Here is a 19671-nt window from a genome sequence, read left to right as displayed (position 1 = left end):
CCCCATCTTGTAGTAATGTGCCCCATCCTGGTCCACACCTTGTAGTAATGTGCCCCATCCTAGTGGTCCCCATCTTGTAGTAATGTGCCCCATCCTAGTGGTCCCCATCTTGTAGTAATGTGCCCTATCCTGGTGGCCCCCATCTTGTAGTAATATGCCCCATCCTGTTGGTCCCAATCTTGTAGTAATATGCCCTATCCTTGTGGTCCCCATATTGTAGTAATGTGCCCCATCCTGGTGGTCCCCATCTTCTAAGTAATGTGCCCCACCCTGTTGGTCCCAATCTTGTAGTAATATGCCCCATCCTGGTGATCCTCATATTGTAGTTATGTGCCCCATTCTGGTGGTCCCTATCTTGTAGTAATGTGCCCCATGTTGGTGGGCCCCATCTTGCAGTAATATGCCCCATCCTGGTCCTCATCTTGGAGTAATGTCCCCCATCCGGTAGTAATGCCCCATCCAGGTCCCCATCTTGTAGAATTGTCCCCTGCGCTGTTCTTCAATCTTCACACACATAAAAAAGAAAAAAAGATTCCTCTCACCCGTCCTCCATTCCCTCAACGTCCTTTTTGCACATGCGGCCCGCAGGCACAGACCCCTTGATGATCCTGACCTGGTCCAGGAGGAGTCGCCGACAGCAGCGCTGCATTGACGCGCAGAGACCGGCTCTCTGCACAGCATTATCAATGCCAGCCGCCGGCCAATCAGAGGCCATTGGGGCTCACAATCTAGATTCCCTATCAGTATATCTTTGGAGTGTGGAAGGAAACCGGAGAACCCAGAGGAAACCCACACAAACACAGGGAGAACATACAAACTCCTTGCAGATGATGTCCTTGGTAGGATTTGTGCAAAACAAATGACAAATTGTTTAAATTCATTGGGTTCAACAATTTCTTAAAAACTCAACACAAATTTGATTTGCATCTGTAATGGTAGCCATAAGGTGACATAAGGTGACACATGGAAGAGAAACTTATTTTACTAACTAAGCAAGTTATTGTGTGCCAAATTATCAGTCCATGAGCAGAATTTTAATACATTTAGAGCATTGACTGGTGGTGAGTGCTTCCATTTGAAAAAATGATTCACAAACATCCCACAATGTATTTTATTTTAAATATCTACATCTAAAATTAAAGGGAATCTGTCAACATGATTTCATCACCCCCAAACTATTTGTATGCACACACAGCTTTCTGCCCAGCGCTACCTATTTCTGCTTGACTGACAGTCCCTATGTTGTGTGACCTCAGGCAAAGGAGTAGTCAGTCAAGCAGCAGGAGTAGGAGGTGCCCCGGTGGGCGGGAATAGAGCTGGAGTGACAGAGGATTCAGAGCTTCAATCTCATTAGCATATCAATTCAAACGCTGATTTCTCAGTAATGGAGGAATGGACTGGCCATGTAAAGGTATGGCTGGACTTGAGCTACATGTGCATATAAATTGTGGGGATAAATCCTGCTGAAGATTCATTTTAATGAACATATCAATTCATTCAAATAAGGAGAATAATCCATGTAACACATTACACATGGGGGAGGTTATTATCACTATATCATATTTTAATTAGAGAATTTGTACATACATTTTTTAGCATTAACTTTTTGACATATACCCCAGAGTATAATCACAGGTTCTCATAGACATGTTACTTGGGGCCTGATTGGTTTTTTTCTTCATATTTTTTTTTCATCTGTTCCCATCGTTATTTTTAATATCAACTATTTTGGGCACAGCATATATACAATAGCAATAATGTCTTAATACAGTGATAATTATTTACAGAATCTCATGAGCACAGTTACAGAGTAACCCGGGTACAGTAGTGCTTCAGGGTGCACGGCAGGATTCCTCTGTTCAGCTGATGAAACTCAACAAGTTGTGTGAGATCTGCAAACTTTGTGCGTCCCTCATCTAAAGTATAAAAAAGCTCTGCTCCATCTTCAATCTGTTGGATAGAAAGAGGGGGATAGCAAAATTATGAAAGTAATCTAAAGTCTGAAATTATTCTAAAATGCAATATGCAATATAATACAATTTATGCAATAGAAATCTTCTACTGTTTCCAGCTCCTATGCTAGCCAATGGGTCCCTATGGACTCCTTAACATCTCCCCTTTACTCCATGTTAATAATATACATATTATAAGTAGGCATGAGAGGACCTGTGGAAGTTCATGTTCTGGTACACGACCCAAACTTTATTCCAAAGTTCGGTTAGGATACCAGAACTGTACCCGAACTTGAATCAGATCTTGAACCCCATTGAAAGCAATGGTTACCTGAAAGTTTGAGCTGGAAAATTCTCTCCCTCTCTCTTTCTCTCTCTGTAACGGACTTGTCCCGGAAATGCAAACATTGCAACGGACTTCCGGTACAAGTCCGTGTTCGGCGTTTAGCACCGGACACTAACTGTCCGGTACAAACCCCGAACTGTTAAGTTCAGGAACGTTCATCCCTACTTACAAGTAAGAAGGGTGAGAGTGTACAAAATGTAACCAAGAATACAGTGGGGAAAATTAGTATTTGATACACTGCCAATTTTGCAAATTTTCCCACCTACAAAGAAAGAATGGAGAGGTCTGTAATTTTTATCGTAGGTACACTTCAACTGTCAGAGACAGAATCTAAAAATAATAAACAGAAAATCACATTGTATGATTTTTAAATAATTAAATTACATTTTATTGTATGAAATAAGTATTTGATCACCTACCAACCAGCAAGAATTCTGGTTCTCACAGGCCTGTCAGTTTTTCTTTATGAAGCCCTCCTACTCTGCACTCATTACCTGAATTAATTGCACCTGTTTGAACTTGTTACCTGTATAAAAGACACCTGTCCACACACTCAATCAATCACACTCCAACCTCTCCACCATGGCCAAAATCAAAGAGCTGTCTAAGGATACCAGGTACAAAATTGTAGACCTGCACAAGGCTGGGGTGGGCAACATGACATTAGGCAAGCAACTTGGTGAGAAGGCAACAATTGTTGGCACAATTATTAGAAAATGGAAGAAACACAAGATGACTGTCAATCTTCCTCAGTCTGGGGCTCCATGCAAGACCTTGCCTTGTAGGGTAAGGATGATTCTGAGAAAGGTCAGGAATCAGCCCAGAACTACAAGGGAGTACCTGGTCAATGACCTGAAGAAAGCTATGACCACAGTCTCAAACATTAGCGTTAGTAACACAATACACCGTCATGGATTAAAATCCTGAAGGGCATGCAAATCCCCCTGCTTACGCCAGTACATGTCCAGGCTCTTTTGAAGTTTGCTAATGACCATCTGGATGATCCAGAGGAGGCATAGGAGAAGGTCATGTGGTCAGATGAGACCAAAATAGAACTTTTTGGTATCAACTCCAGTCGCCGTGTTTGGAGGAAGAAGAACAATGAGTACAACCCCAATAACACCGTCCCAACCATGAAGCCTGATGAGGGAAACATCATACTTTGGGGGTGCTTTTCTGCAAAGGGGACATGACAACTGCACCAAATTGAAGGGAGGATGGATGGAGTCATGTATCGCGAGATTTTGGCCAACAACCTCCTTTCCTCAGTAAGAGCATTGAAGATGGGCTGTGGCTGGGTCTTTCAGCATGACAATGACCCAAAACACATAGCTAGGGCAACTAAGGAGTGGCTCCATAAGAAGCATTTCAAGGTTCTGGAGTGACATAACCAGTCTCCAGACCTGAACCAAAAAGAAAATCTTTGGAGGGAGCTGAAACTCAATGTTGCCCAGCGACAGCCCCGAAACCTGAAAGGTCTGTATAAGATCAGTATGGAGGAGTGGGCCAAAATCCCTGCTGCAGTGTGTGCAAACTTAGTCAAGAACTACAGAGAATGACCTCTGTAATTTCAAACAAAGGCTTCTGTACCAAATATTAAGTTCTGTTTTTCTATTGTATCAAATACTTATCTCATGCAATAAAATGAAAATTAATTATGTATAAATCATACAATGTGATTTTCTGGATTTTTTTTAAGATTTCGTCTCACAGTTGAAGTGTCCCTATGATAAAAAAGTACAGACCTCTCCATTCTTTGTTGGTGGAAAACTTGCAAAATCAGCTGTGTATCAAATACTTATTTTCCCCACTGTAGGTGCAGAAAAAGCTAATAGGGGTGGCTTTGATCATAAAGGCCGTGCACTGCAAACTATCTAGAAAGGCCATCAAGTGTGTATAAAATTAAAGGGATATACCCTTTTGCATATTTATTTATACCCTACAAATGCCTGTTAGATGTGGGTCCTACTAATTGTATGCACTCACTGTCTCCATAGATTTCAGTGGAGAAGTGGCAGCTCTCACCTCATTCCATGAGTCCCAAAGGCTTGAAAAGAGTGGGCCAACACCTATCTATTGATGTATACAAGTACAACAAATGCTCACAATAGGTGTGAGCTCTAGAAGTGAGTCCCTCTCTTTAAAGAGGTTCTTCCATTATTATTTATTTATTTTACTCACTTATATAGCGCCATTAATTCCACAGCGCTTTACAGACATCATCATCGCTGTCCCCATTGGGGCTCACAATCTACATTCCCTATTAGTCTTTAGAGTGTGGGAGGAAACCGGAGACCCCGGAGGAAACCCACACAAACATGGGGAGAACATACAAACTCCTTGCAGATGTTGTCCTTTGTGGGATTAGAATTCAGGACTCCAGCGCTGCAAAGCAACAGTGCCTATCATATATCCCCAGAATAAGTAAGAGCAGATCACACTAGAATCCCACCATTGGGACCCCTTTAATCATGACAATGAGGGTGCCATGTCTACCATTTAATTGAAACGTCAGGTGAGCATTCACATCAATGCTGATCCATTGAAAATCTGAAAGAATGACGAAGATAGAAAATTCCAGTGCCCCCATTTTTATGATTGGTTGGGGCCCCATCAATCTAACACTTCTCCTCTGAAAAGGTGATCATTTTTGATTTTCTGAAAACGCCTTTGTGACCATTTTTTATTTACCTAAATGCATATAATTTGGACTTTAAAAAAAAAAAACATTTCTGCAACTGGGTATCCTTAATAATTTTGCACTGTTTGGCTTTTACAGTGTATTAGTTTCTTTGCAAATTGCTGGCTTGTTGAATGAGTTGAAGGAGAACCCATCAGTGAGCTCCTTTAGTTGTGAGATTTTGCAACTCTTGTCTTTTTTCTGATCTCCTCTTAGCTGATTTATGACAACAAAATTCAGCTTAATTTTGATATGATCTATGATCATAAATCAGCTAAGAGGAGCTCAGAGAAAGATGGATAATAGAGATATCTGTTAAAACAAACTCACTGATGCATCCTTGGATGACAGCCAGCAATAGCCAATGAAACAGAAAGGCTATAGAAGACAAAAGGTGCAAAAATGTTAATCAAACTCGAATGCAAAAATGATTTTTAGCTCAAATTAAATGCATTTCAAGAGGACCTGTCACCAGGTAAAAAGTGTCCAGTTTTTGCTCATATTTTATTCCTGCTCTTCCCCTGAGTATTCTGTTTTCTTATTTTTTCTTTAATCTTCCATACAGTTCCCAAGATATGGGCCTTTTAATTTAGTGCTACTTTTTATTGTGTTTCTTAAGGGGGCGGTAATAATTTTGCATAATAATGCAAAACAGTCTAAAGATACGCCCCCAAGAAAGATCTCTGAGCCACGCCTCCTTCAAAAAGACCATAAAATGTAGCACTAAATAAAAAGGTCTATCTCTCTGGAACGGTATTGTGGATTTAAAAAAAACTAAAAAAAAAATGGATAAAAAAAATGGATACTCAAGGGAGAAACATGAATAAAATAGAAACAAAAATTGGACAATTTAGAGCTGGTGACCAGTCCTTTAAGTAAAAAAAAATTACAATATATTCTTTATCAGTCATATAAACAAAAAGTTAAAAAGTCACATTGCTCACTATCCAAGTCTCATAGCAACGAATGAGTAGTGAAAACTAACTATGGTCACTTTGTGATACCTTGATTTACCCCAAAATTGCAATAAAGAAAAATACAAATACTGCTGAATTGTATAATTGTATAATCCCTGAAAGGGAGACAGGAAACATGTAACTTAAGGGAGACAGGAAACATGTAACTTACTGGTAGAATTGGGAAGTGCTTGATCTTCTGCCCGTAGCACAAAGAAAGGACAAATGATTTTGGAGTACTTTGACTGTCACGGACCAAAAATACTCTAAAAAAAAAAGTCATGTGATTAATACACCGTAATAAAAAGTATTCATCAAATGGCTCTGATTGCTCTGACATTATAATTTTCCATACTAATGTATTTTTTTTAATGAAACTACATCAGATAAAGGGAATCTGTCAATATTATAAACCCTTCTAGAAGTTGTAACTTGTGGTGGGGTAGGGCACAGAGGCAGTTGCCCTCAGTGAAAAATTCTTCAGCGTGGAAAATTTAAATATAAAAAAACAAAAGAGATATCACACTGCAGTAAAGATCTGGAAAACTGCACAGGCACATGATGATGCACATGATGAGCCCCACTTTCAACATGTAGACTGACATCATAGTTGCCAGTATTTCTTGGAGTGTTTAAGTCCTGCACCCAAACCCAAGCCTTCATCCCTTTAAAAAGTGCTTTTATAAATAGTTCTACTTTTAGTCCAGTTGTCCCTGGAAATCTGGGACATTTGGCAGGTACATGATAAAGTTGGATCCTGTGGTAGAGCAGGGAGCCATTCTCCTTCAGATGTCGCAGGCTGCTGTAGGCCCATGGTCTACAAGACGTCATTGTCCTGGTGCAGGTGGTGCAATGACATCATTGATTCCTAACGCTTGTGTAATTGCAAGAAGAGAACTTAGTCATTCATAATGTAATAGGGGAGTGAATATGAGCATTTTATCATTTGGAGGGGGAACTCAGGGCATCATTTATTGGAGGGGACACTTGGGGCATCATAACTTTTTGAGGGGGCATGATTTCTTTGAAGGGGGTACTCAGGGTGCATTATTACAAGCTTAGGGGAACAATACTTGACTTGGCATTGGCGCTGGTAACATACTCAATGCCACTGCCCTCTAGATAATAAAATAGAAATATGGATTGTTTATTATCAACCTATTAGGTGGCAATTTTACCAATAGTCCAAGAAGTCCAGTAAGTGGGTGCCTACAGGTAGCTGAGGGGTGTGGAGGAATTTACATATACATACATTTAACAGTTTGAATTCATGTCAATTATGTGATCAGATGAACACCACGCCAGATTTAATGGGTGGACGCAAAGGTAGTCCGGTCCTCGGAACCACTTCTTTTTCTCTTCTCCAGTCGTGCACATTCTCTTCAGCCTCCTCACTCCAGACCAAGGGTTCTGCTGCCGAGCAAACCTCTAACGTCACTGCGCGCTGTGACGTCACTCAGGTGACACGTGTTGTGATGTACTGACATGCGCTGTAACAGCAAGACACACAGGGGGCGTCCCATGCCTAGTTGTGCCTCGTCTCCATGTCCTGGTCTGGAGTAAAGAGTCCAAAGAAAAGACCCATGATAGAGTAAGGATAAAAGAAGAGGCACTGAATTATAGACAACTGGTTGTGGGAGCAGTGGGACAGGTGAGCAGTTAGGAGAGCAGTGATGAGCAGATCGATCCACAAAGAATCTATTTTGAGTCGAATTTCCTGAAATTTGCAAGTCCCTGTGAATTCAAACAATCTGCGAATTGATTTATGAGAATCGGAAAATAAAAAGACTTGCATAATTTCAAACACTGCTGATTACTCAGAGAGCCAGCTAATGAAGTCAGGAGCAGCCAGGAAGGTTTCCCCATAATTCCTTGCAGCTCTTACATCACATGGTCTAGCCCAGCCAATCAGGGGGGCTATCACAGGAACCGAAAAAGATGAAGACTAGTGATGTGAAAGCATGCTCGTTCAACCCTTTAACCGAGCATGCCCGGGTTCTTACCGAGTATCTTCGGTGTGCTCGTATATTATGTTCGAGTCCCAGCATCTGCATCATTTACGGCCGTAAGACAGCTTCAACACATGCAGGGATTGCCTGTTTGTTAAGGAATCCTCATATGTGTTGAGGCTGTCATACAGTGATAAATCATGCAGACGCAGGGACTCGAACATAATATACGAGCACGCCGAAGCTACTTGGTAAGCACTGGGCATGCTTGGTTAAAGGGTTAAATGAGCACGCTCGCTCATCACTAATGAGGACCTGCCATTTTAGACTTTTGCAGCAAATAAAGGGAAGGAAAAAGCCTAATCAAATTGCAAATTGTAAATTTTTACTCTTCACACACTGTAAATAAGGAGGGAATTTCAATCCCCCTTTGTTTTAATGGTGCCACTAAACCAAAATCATGACACCAAGGCTTATGCGTCACAGAAAGTGTGCTTCCTGGCTTGTGAGATGGGCAAGCCATAATTTTTCTTTATTTTTTTAAAGATAAAAGAAAAATCTGTATAATCCAGAATTGTAAACACAATTGCCTAGCACACAAAGTGTGCATGTTGTAAAGAATGTATATTTTTTTTGCATGCTTCATTATTGTAATAGTAATATTAGACCCGTACACACCACCTGAATAAGTTGGTTGCCACCAGTTATGCATTTTTCTCCAGCCAGATAGGTTGAGGTCACTTGGACATTCATAAGGCTGTGTTTGCATTAAAGAACTCAAAGGGGGTTTAATTCATACCTAGTCTCGAGAACTCAATATTATATACTTATTCTCCAGTCAACATGAGGTTTTTCACCATTCGTAAAAAAATGTATTCACCGCAAATCCAATTTTTGAAAAAAAATTCAGCAAAGCTGTCAAATTTGAATTCCAAACTATCCACTCAAATCTAGAAGTGAGCATTATTATTGTTAGTTAACCATTTTCCTGACCTTGGCTGCAGCTGGTGGGAGTACGAAGTGAATAACAATCCATATTTTGGATTTTTGTACAACTCAAGGAGAATTTATTTCCGCCCTAATAAATTTGTTCATCTCGATTTGTAATTCTTAATTTATGTTGGGGTCATTGTTGCTTCTAATTTGTAGATTAATCGCTACATTTAGATGATGCATGAATACAAATACCAAAGCTGATCTTGGTTTGAAATATATCCTAAAATGGAATGATATTAACCAATTAATTCCAGGTGGAATAAAAGAGGAGCATACTGCTCAATTTTATGATTCTCATGAGTTGCAATTTTATTGGGCAATATTTCCTCAAATATGTTAGGATAGCCAACATTTTTTTAAAGCAATCGGGATGGTCGGGATCTGCAGATGGTGTTGCCTTAGTTGAGAGTCCAGTTGCTTTTTAAAAAAGCAGCACGCCACCAGCTGAGAGTTTTTATTCAGGTCATTGAACTCAAAAGTGATTTCCAATTTAGAGTTTTTCCAGATAAAAAAAAAAATCTCAAAAAAGTAAATGCAAAAAAAACATCATTTTCAACTAATAGAATTTGAATTGCTTCATAAACCATGTATTGTAAATCAGAAATTGTAGTTTTTAAAATGCAGAATTTGCATGCCCTGCTTCTAAGGACATTATTAAAGTCTTATTCGACACAGAAGAGCGGCTTTCAATAGCTCTACACGGCATTTGGAAAGTTTTAAAAGAATCAGATGAGGTTTATAAATAGAACTTCTTTTGCTTAGAAGTGGAAGGAGATAATACTGAAGAGTATGATTATGCTTTCAGAGAAACTTCAATGACTTGAGTATTGATTCATCTCTATAGGTCCAAGCTGTCAAGTTTGTGTAGTACACCAGCTGGCTTCCACTGCATAAGAGCTGAACTTCAAAACGCCTCTCTGATCCAGAAATGAAAACATTAACTCAGACACTTTCCTTACAAATTTTACAGTATATTATCCAGCAGCCAGGCTTAACAAAAGAATGTCTATTTCTGGGAGAAATAACTTGAAAAGTATGTTTGCCAAATGCCCAGTAAACGATATAATATGAAAATGCTAAAAACAATGGATAAAGAAAAACATCTACATGTCTACCCCACCATCCATCACTTCTATTAATACAAATTGCTCATCTCCACATGCAATTGTGGTGTTTAAAGGGAACCTGTCACGCTATTAACCTGCAGATATAGCGTTAATCTGCAGGTTAATAACATTATAAAGGTGCCCGGCCATTAATCTGACAATGCAACACCTGGGAGAAATGCACTTTATTTCTCCAGGAAGTTGCTGGCTTTCAGTCCCCGGGAGCCGCCGGCTTTCGGTCACTGGGAGCCGCCGGCTTTCAGTCATGCAGATATGCCTGGAGCAATTACAGTCTCCACTCACAGCGCTGACAGAGGTGACTGAAACCATACCCCGGGACTGACTGACTGCAAGCTGTGCAGTGCATCAGTGTTGAGCTGGCTGTCAGTCAATGCTGGCATCTCCTGGGAGAAATAAAGTTAATATTCTCCTGGGTGCCACATTTTCAGTACAGAGGTTGGGCACTTTCGTAATGTAATTAACATGCAGATTAAGCCTATACCTGCAGGTTAATAGCATTATCGGACATGACAGGCTCCATTAAAAGACTATGGGACTACTGGAGCTCTGTACCCAGCTATCTATGGAGTATAGGTACGAATGCACAGCCTTCACTCCATTCAGACATGGCTCTGCGGAGCCAAATTCGTGGAATCATTGGAGATCTCAATGTTGAAATATCCAGCAATCAATACGTTTTCCACTATACTATTTGGGGGAGATACGTTTTAATTTTTGGGAAACCCCTTTAAGTGAAAGAATATGGAATTAATCGTAATTTAGCTATACTCCTGCACTATTTGAATGGCATCTCTATATATTTACAGGGCTTGTTCCACAATATTAAAAGTTTGATAATGTAAAGTAAAGAATAGCTAATCTTTCATTTTTTTTAAAATAATTTCATCCTGCGTGGAAAGTTATGAAACTTTAAAAATGACTTTATTAGGGAATATGTCTTAATTCATGTATAAAAAAAATTGCATGTAAGTGGCTTCCAATACCGGCTTTTCCTTAGTCTTTTTGCCTGCCTTCAGTTATCATAAATATCAGAGCCTACTCATTTAGAGTACAGATGATGGCAGTGAAAGGGTCAGCATCTGTGTCCTCTTCTTAGTGTTCTACCTGTCACAACAATCTCCTGCAGCAAGTTATCCCTAGAATTAATGAAACACAGTAGCTGAGCTGAATTTTTCACTGCAATCATCTGTACTCCAAATGAGTATGTTCTGATATCAATACAGCTAGAAGCAGGCAAATAGACTGGGGAGAACCAGGAGTCTATAGGAATGAAGACAAATCCTCTAATAAACTGATTTGTAAAGTTTCATAACTTTTTATGCTGGACAAAATCATTGTTATTTTAATTAAAGTTTAGTCATTCTTTAAATAAACTTTCTAATATAGTTTAAGTTTCTAAACTTCACAGATGGTCCCACATCCCTCTGACATGAGAAAGAGCAAATTCATCCGCCTTTTCCATCACGGCTAATGATGACACAGAGAAGGGGTACGTCTTAGCTAGTAAACCAAGCCATACAGCTAGCCCCTTTAAAACATCAGAATTTTTGAGCAGACACAAAAGGAGGGCGGAGAATCTTCTTGCCTGTGCCAGTACACACTGGCATCATGAAGGGAGATCTAAAATCAGGTCATCATTGAATTTTAAAAAATTTAAGTATAATAGTACAAGTAATTGCTTTGCATTTTCATGTAATTTTTTCTGTTCTGGATCATTAACTTTGTAGACTTCTGACACATCAATGGGACCATAAAAGAGAAACTAGAGCTCTTGCTAGTTTTGATTCATATTGATAGTCGCCATGCAAGAGCAGTCACTCATTCATTGATAGTTGGGACTTAAATTAGACGATTCTCAAAATTATGGGTCTTTCTTTGATAGAGCACCATTTACTGAGCCTTATTATAGTATCTTTTCTCATAAAACTCTAATTTGGGCATGTAGTGTGCTCCATCGAATGCTTATTGCTTGTTATGCGGAATATGACGCCATATGAAAACATCATACTGTAGCTCGTAGAGTACAGAAATTTGTGCATTGCACATTTTACCAAAAAATCCACCTATAGAGTAACTTACCCATTTACAAGCCCTTGCTGATGTATCAATTTCTGTGCTTCATCTCTTGAGATTTTATGGTGGAACCAAGGCTGTGACATATGGACTGCTGTATATAATAATACAAAACTACATTAGTAATCATCAAGCAGGCAAACAGATGATATCTGCCCTATTGGATCATTTACTAAATATTACAGGCATGCAAAATCAAATATTAGCACTTAGAGGCGCCAACCCTTTAAAACTTTATTAGACTTTCAGAGGGAACATTGTTTGCTGCAATTATCCACAACAAAATAAAAAATTAATTGTGTGGATGATTAATCATCGTGTACGGAGGGATAACAGAGGTGATGGAAGACACGTGAGACTTGTGTCCACCGGTAGAGTAGGGATTTTGCTCTTGCAGAATTTTGTTTTATAATTTTGACCCTAATTTAAAGATTTTTCAGTTCTGGAAAACCCCTTTTAAAAATTACTAAACTGCATTTTTTATTTAATTATCTTCCAGGCATTGCAAAGTTGTGAATTTTAGCAATTTGCTTTATTTAATTATGCTTCCTTATCTCTCAAAACATAATAGTGCAGCGTAATTTCAATGACTATATTATGCTCCTTTAAAAGCTCCTTTTAACTGTTGCTCATCAATATAAGTATATTATATTCAAACTGTCTGTGCATGTAAATTCCCCTGTTTGGGTCTCTCTGCTTTCCGTCCCGTACAGACTGGAGAATTTCCATATACAGATTGTACTAATATATTGTACAGATATTGTCAATTAGCAGTCAAAAGCAATTTCTAAAGGAGCATAAACTGGGCATTGAAACAGTATTGCAGAATAGTGTTTGGAAGAAAAGGTGGCAAAATTTAAATTAAGTATATTACCAAAATGCATAACTTTATAATGCCTGGAAGATAATTAAAAGGGAGGTCCAAATTAATTAATTTTAATCCTAAATCTCGATCTATTTAATGACATAATATAAACTATTTTCTAATATACTTTTATTAAAAATTCCCTATCATTCTCTGAATACACTAACTGATTTTCTTTTTTTTCCTACTTGCTTTTTCATGACATTTTGTTTCCAGTGCATGCTGGGATACTCAAACAAAGAGTCACCAGGAGGCAGAGTCTGCGGCCACTGCCGCAGCCTCTCCCACTCTCAGAGATGAAGTATCGTCAGTGACCTTAATTTTACGGGCTGGGCTAGACCCTGCACAATGTGCACAATGACAGTGCGCTTTCTCATTGGCTCAGATCTGTAGTAACTAGCTGGTAAGAGAGCATACTGTCAGTGCACATTGTAAGAATACCCGGCATGCAGAGATCAGTGACATCACTTGCGGGAGTAGAGCTGGTCTCTGCACACTGGTTATTTTTACAATGTGCATTGACAATATGCTTTCTCGCCGGCTCGTTACTACTGATCTGAGCCAGGGAGAGAGTGCACTGTCATTGTGCACATCTCACAGTGCACATTGCATAGGGTCTAGCCCAGCCCATAAAATAAAGTTCACTGATGACGCTTAGTTTCAGGGAGCAGGCGGGGGAAGCAGCAGTGACCACAGCCTCTGCCCCCTGATGAAGCTTTGTTTGAGTGTCCAAGCAGGCACTGAGATTCTCAAACAAAACATTGTGGCGCCCTGCTGAGCATGGTGCCACAGAACCCAGAAGGATGCACGGACAGAATTCTCCACAAGAGGCCCTCACTACATGCAAACACCTCCACCTTCCACCTCATACCAGAAGAGGGAGCCCTGTTAGGGATATATAAAGGGAAGGTGGAGCCAGGCAGCTCAGTTAGTTTCTAGTTTAGTTGTTCAGTTCTTAGTACAGTGTGCTCAGTGAGAGTGAGAGCAGCACCAGGCTGCTGTGTGAGGCAAGCTAGTCCTCCAGCAGTACTGAAGCCTAGTGAGGGTCCCGAGCGTGGCCGAAGGCGAGTGGAAGAAAGGAGTGATAAAGGGGGCAGAGGAGCATACCAGGCTCACCCCAGTACCACTACCGGACACTAGGTCCAAGCCTACAGGGACCCTTTATGCCCAGTAGGGGTAACTGGAATCCCAGGAGGACTACAAGTCCCTGGCAAACCTGAAGCTAGACACATATAGGACCAGGAACCACGAAGGCCCTGACGTCCAGGGAAAGTGGTTACCAACCGGAGGTCCTACTTCAGAACAACAGGTGGAGTAGAAAAAGCAAGACAAATAAGCTAGGCACAGTTGCAGGCTGGCCAGGAGCTTACACAGAAACAGACACGGATCAGGAGGCCTTATACCCGCTCCCTGGGGAGAAGTCCAAAATGGCGCCCTTCACCTAGAGTACCCTGGACCATATCTACCAGCTGTACCAGTAAAGGTAACGAAGCAAAACCCCCTGTCTCTGTCCGTTAATCCTGCTCCGTTCTCTACCTGCACTACAATGCCGAGCACACCATTCCACCATCTATCTATCTACACTGCCCAGAGGCCCGCTCCACCTGTGGGGAGCTGTACCATCTTTAGCTGCCTTGTCACCTGCCTCAGAGGACTGCTGCAGCGCTGGTGACCTTCACCAGACACCGCAGGTGGCGTCACGAAATTCTCAGAACTTTTATTAATAAACGCTACCCCTTTTGTGCACTGTCCACCCTGGGCCAGCCACCATGATATATATACAGTACAGACCAAAAGTTTGGACACACTTTCTCATTTAAAGATTTTTCTGCGTTTTGATGACTATGAAAATTGAACATTCACACCGAAGGCATCAAAACTATGAATTAACACATGTGGAATTATATACTTAGCAAAAAAGTGTGAAACAACTGAAAATATGTCTTATATTGTAGGTTCTTCAAAGTAGCCACCTTTTGCTTTGATGACTGCTTTGCACACTCTTGGCATTCTCTTGATGAGCTTCAAGAGGTAGTCACCGGAAATGGTCTTCCAACAATCTTGAAGGAGTTCCCAGAGATGCTTAGCACTTGTTGGCCCTTTTGCCTTCAATCTGCGGTCCAGTTCACCCCAAACCATCTCGATTGGGTTCAGGTCTGGTGACTGTGGAGGCCAGGTCATCAGGCATAGCACCAGATCACTCTCGCTCTTGGTCAAATAGCCCTTACACAGCCTGGAGGTGTGTTTGAGGTCATTGTCCTGTTGAAAAATAAATGATGGTCCAACTAAATGCAAACCAGATGGAATAGCATGCCGCTGCAAGATGCTGTGGTAGCTATGCTGGTTCAGTATGCCTTCAATTTTGAATAAATCCCCAACAGTGTCACCAGCAAAGCACCCCCACACCATCACACCTCCTCCTCCATGCTTCACGGTGGGAACCAGGCATGTAGAGTCCATCCGTTCACCTTTTCTGCGTCGCACAAAGACACAATGGTTGGAACCAAAGATCTCATCAGACCAAAGCACAGATTTCCACGGGTCTAATGTCCATTCCTTGTGTTCTTTAGCCCAAACAAGTCTCTTCTGCTTGTTGCCTGTCCTTAGTAGTGGTTTCCTATCAGCTATTTTACCATGAAGGCCTGCTGCACAAAGTCTCCTCTTAACAGTTGTTGAAGAGATGTGTCTGCTGCTAGAACTCTGCATGGCATTGACCTGGTCTCTAATCTGAGCTGCTGTTAACCTGCGATTTCTGAGGATGGTGACTCGGATAAACTTATCCTCAGAAGCAGAGGTAACTCTTGGTCTTCCTTTCCTTGGGCGGTCCTCATGTGAGCCAGTTTCTTTGTAGAGCTTGATGGTTTTTGCAACTGCACTTGGGGACACTTTCAAAGTTTTCCCAATTTTTCACACTGACTGACCTTCATTTCTTAAAGTAATGATGGCCACTCATTTTTCTTTACTTAGCTGCTTTTTTCTTGCCATAATACAAATTCTAACAGTCTATTCAGTAGGGCTATCAGCTGTGTATCCACCAGACTTCTGCACAACACAACTGATGGTCCCAACCCCATTTATAAGGCAACAAATCCCACCTATTAAACGTGACAGAGCACACCTGTGAAGTGAAAACCATTTCCAGTGACTACCTGTCTGCTGCTAGAACTCTGCATGGCATTGACCTGGTCTCTAATCTGAGCTGCTGTTAACCTGCGATTTCTGAGGATGGTGACTCGGATAAACTTATCCTCAGAAGCAGAGGTAACTCTTGGTCTTCCTTTCCTTGGGCGGTCCTCATGTGAGCCAGTTTCTTTGTAGCGCTTGATGGTTTTTGCAACTGCACTTGGGGACACTTTCAAAGTTTTCCCAATTTTTCACACTGACTGACCTTCATTTCTTAAAGTAATGATGGCCACTCATTTTTCTTTACTTAGCTGCTTTTTTCTTGCCATAATACAAATTCTAACAGTCTATTCAGTAGGGCTATCAGCTGTGTATCCACCAGACTTCTGCACAACACAACTGATGGTCCCAACCCCATTTATAAGGCAACAAATCCCACCTATTAAACGTGACAGGGCACACCTGTGAAGTGAAAACCATTTCCAGTGACTACCTCTTAAAGCTCATCAAGAGAATGCCAAGAGTGTGCAAAGCAGCCATCAAAGCAAAAGGTGGCTACTTTGACGAACCTAGAATATAAGACATATTTTCAGTTGTTTCACACTTTTTTGTTAAGTATATAATTCCACATGTGTTAATTCATAGTTTTGATGCCTTCAGTGTGAATGTACAATTTTCATAGTCATGAAAATACAGAAAAATCTTTAAATGAGAAGGTGTGTCCCAACTTTTGGTCTGTACTGTATATATATATATATATATATATATATATATATACTGTCCCCAAACAGTAAGACCCACGGGGGCGCGACAACATCAAAAAGGAAGTAGGAAAAATGGAAAAGCAGTTTGATGGTGTAGTTAGGGAAGGATAGGACATTTTTAATATAGGTATATTAGAAAATAGTTTAGATTATAGCATTAATAAATAGGGATTTACAGTCAAAATTAATTTGTACGTCGGACTACCCCTTTAAATAAAAAAACAGCTTAGTTACTCTTGAAGTAATTTACATACTTAGTAAAAATGAAAGACAATGAAGTACTCTTAGTAAAACATATCAAAAGCAAGCATTGTAAGCATACCTATGTTTAGTTTTGAATTTTGAGAAGTTGTCGGGATACCATGGGTGTTGATCCGTCCACAGCTTTTTCTCTGTATGAAATATAACAAACAGTTTCATAAATAGTATAAAAAATTATGTACTGTATTTTGAAACTTATGAGCATTGTAAGTTGCCAAATTGATTGTGTGTGCGAACGGCCCAATTCATCATTTGCAGGATTTTTTAAAGTCACTTTCCTTTTTTTCCTTCTGGCATTCATTGATGTTTTTGCAAGAAATTCTTCAAAATGGTGCACATAATTCATAAATATTGCTCAAGGGAAGAAAATTCTCTTTATTTTTGTCTTTCACCTTTTTGCATTTTTTTACAGCAAAATGTTGCAAAATGAGAGCAAAAGTTTTGGGCGTTCATACAGTATATCCACTGAAGGGGGAGCTATAAAAAATGTCTGACTTTTTAAAAAGTCACAATTGATAAGTAGGCCAAAAACATCTGGAACCCCCAAACCCAGACAACAACGGTAGAAAAAAAATAGGTTAACACGTATAAAAAAAAGACTTAAAAAAAAGGTGCAAACTAAAAGAAAAATTTACAACTAATCAAAAACAGGTTAAAAATACCAAAAGCTAAAGCAAATTAAATGTGCAAATGCAACAATGAACCAGGCCCTAAATATTTTTTTATTTATTTTTTATTTATTTTTCAGTTTGCAACATTTTTTCCAGGGTTAACCGACACCCAGTATCCATGTAGGGATTATACAAACCCTCCATAATAGTCCTTCTTGTACAGCAATGGACAATGCCTCTGTGGGGTTTTCAATGACTCTGGTTTTATGGCCTGAGAAGTCCATTGCCACAAGTGAGTTTTCCGATATGCTTCTCTACAAGGGCAGAAAAATATTCAGTAAAGTCCTATAGATGTACAGTCAATAGATAAAGGTCAGGTTCTAGATATTAAAATGTATATGATGTTATAGCATTATATCTCTAAGTTGTGTCATAACATTAAGATAAATTTTGGAAAGTTTTAGACAATTATGCATTATATCACAATACATACCATCGCTGACAAATTGTGTCCATTCGGATCATTTTTTTGGTGGGGTCGGAGGTAATTTTGGTAAATCTGTTTACCATGCTGCAAATGAACACATAATGAATACATTAGTAAAAGGAATTAACTTTCTATTACTTATACTAAATAAATCTTCTAAACCTGTCTTAGAAATGTTTCCACACCCACTCAATGCAATCTTTTGTCTGGCTGTAAGACAACTGGTTGCAGCAGGATCCTCCCCCCACTGCCTTGTCTGCAGTAGAACATAAATATTGTTAAATCCCAGCATTTTGTCCCTTTCAACAGTTCACCAGACAGAAATGGAGGAGATTAGCAGTAAGTTAAACCCTGGGTCTTCTGCAGAAAATCTTACAGATTGACAAATAATAGCGACGTTGGGAAACGTGGTCAACTCTGTCACCCCCTTCTGCTTGGCTGTCGAGGCAGCTAAGGAGTCTATTAAAGAACCCCATTGTGTGCCTTACTTGTTCTCCTAATAAACTCTTCATAGGGGATCAGTAAAATTGCAATACAACACAATACAGAAGTATTGTAATATATTGTACAAGCAATCAAGTCGTCATATGTCAAGTCCTTTAGGGGGACTAAAAAAAGTGAAAAATGTCAAAAATAGTTGAAAACATGTAAAAAAAAATTACAAATTCTGTTAATAAAAAATACAAAAAAGCAAACATATTTTGCATCCAGAATAGCCCAACATTGTTTAAGTATCACATTAATAATCCTACATATTGAACAACATACAAGAAAAAAAAATAAAAGTGCCCAATTTTCCATTTTTGGTCACCAACCCTCGTAAAAAAAATATGGAATGAAAAGCAATCAAAAAGTCATATGTCCCTGATAACTATAGCTTGTCCAACATGAAACAAGACCTCACTTGGCTCAGTTGACAGAACAATAAAAAAATATAGTTTTCAAGTTATATTTTTTTTTGCCAAATTTTTATTATTTAAAAAAACATGAAAAACGTTATAAATTGAGATTCTCTTTAATACCAATAAAGTCAATGTTTCTGCACAGTGAACGCCTTAAAAACGAAAACCACAGAATATTGGAGGAATTTAGTTTTTTCCTTATTCCTTTCCACGTATATTTTTTCCCAATTTTGAAATAATATTATTTTTGTTTGGGTGATTTTTTAACAATTTTTAGGGAGTGTATTATAGTTATAGTCAATAAAGTGAGTGATAAAACATAACAGAATGATCTAAAACTTGTTCAATTAAACAAGTAAGTAAGAAGTTCTATCCAAATAAGAATCAAGAGAGAAAAAAGGGTAAGTGCAAGAGGAAAAGGATGTGGAAGGAAAAGTTAGGAAAGGTAGAGGGGAAGGGGAAGGAAAGAAAAGGGCCAAGGGGAAGGTTGGATCAGATAAACGTGGAGAGTCAGGACAGGGGAAAAGATCAACCTTATTGAAACAATATTTATAACAAAACACTTTTCAATTTGCTTAG

At 39.5% G+C, this 19671-nt stretch overlaps 1 protein-coding gene across 1 annotated transcript in view; it reads right to left on the bottom strand.

Annotated features, from left to right (window-relative positions):
• Positions 1-1543: 1543 nt before the first annotated feature.
• The window catches only part of GRB14 (growth factor receptor bound protein 14), a 104238-nt gene continuing 86110 nt past the window's right edge, over positions 1544-19671 (bottom strand). Inside the window, exons 8-13 of the mRNA XM_073645681.1 lie at positions 18197-18274; positions 17901-18017; positions 17154-17223; positions 12086-12173; positions 6107-6200; positions 1544-1950 (exon numbers count right to left, since the gene is read on the bottom strand). Of these exons, the coding sequence (XP_073501782.1) occupies positions 1804-1950; positions 6107-6200; positions 12086-12173; positions 17154-17223; positions 17901-18017; positions 18197-18274 (594 nt within the window). The 3' untranslated portion in view covers positions 1544-1803. The remainder of the gene's footprint in view (positions 1951-6106; positions 6201-12085; positions 12174-17153; positions 17224-17900; positions 18018-18196; positions 18275-19671) is intronic.

The sequence above is a fragment of the Phyllobates terribilis genome, unplaced genomic scaffold (assembly GCF_046119375.1).
Source record: "Phyllobates terribilis strain yellow unplaced genomic scaffold, ASM4611937v1 Scaffold_9__5_contigs__length_417890890, whole genome shotgun sequence".
Lineage (NCBI taxonomy): Eukaryota > Metazoa > Chordata > Amphibia > Anura > Dendrobatidae > Phyllobates > Phyllobates terribilis.
The sequence above is the reverse complement of the archived record's forward strand: the minus strand, read 5'-3'. Positions and strand labels throughout refer to the sequence as shown.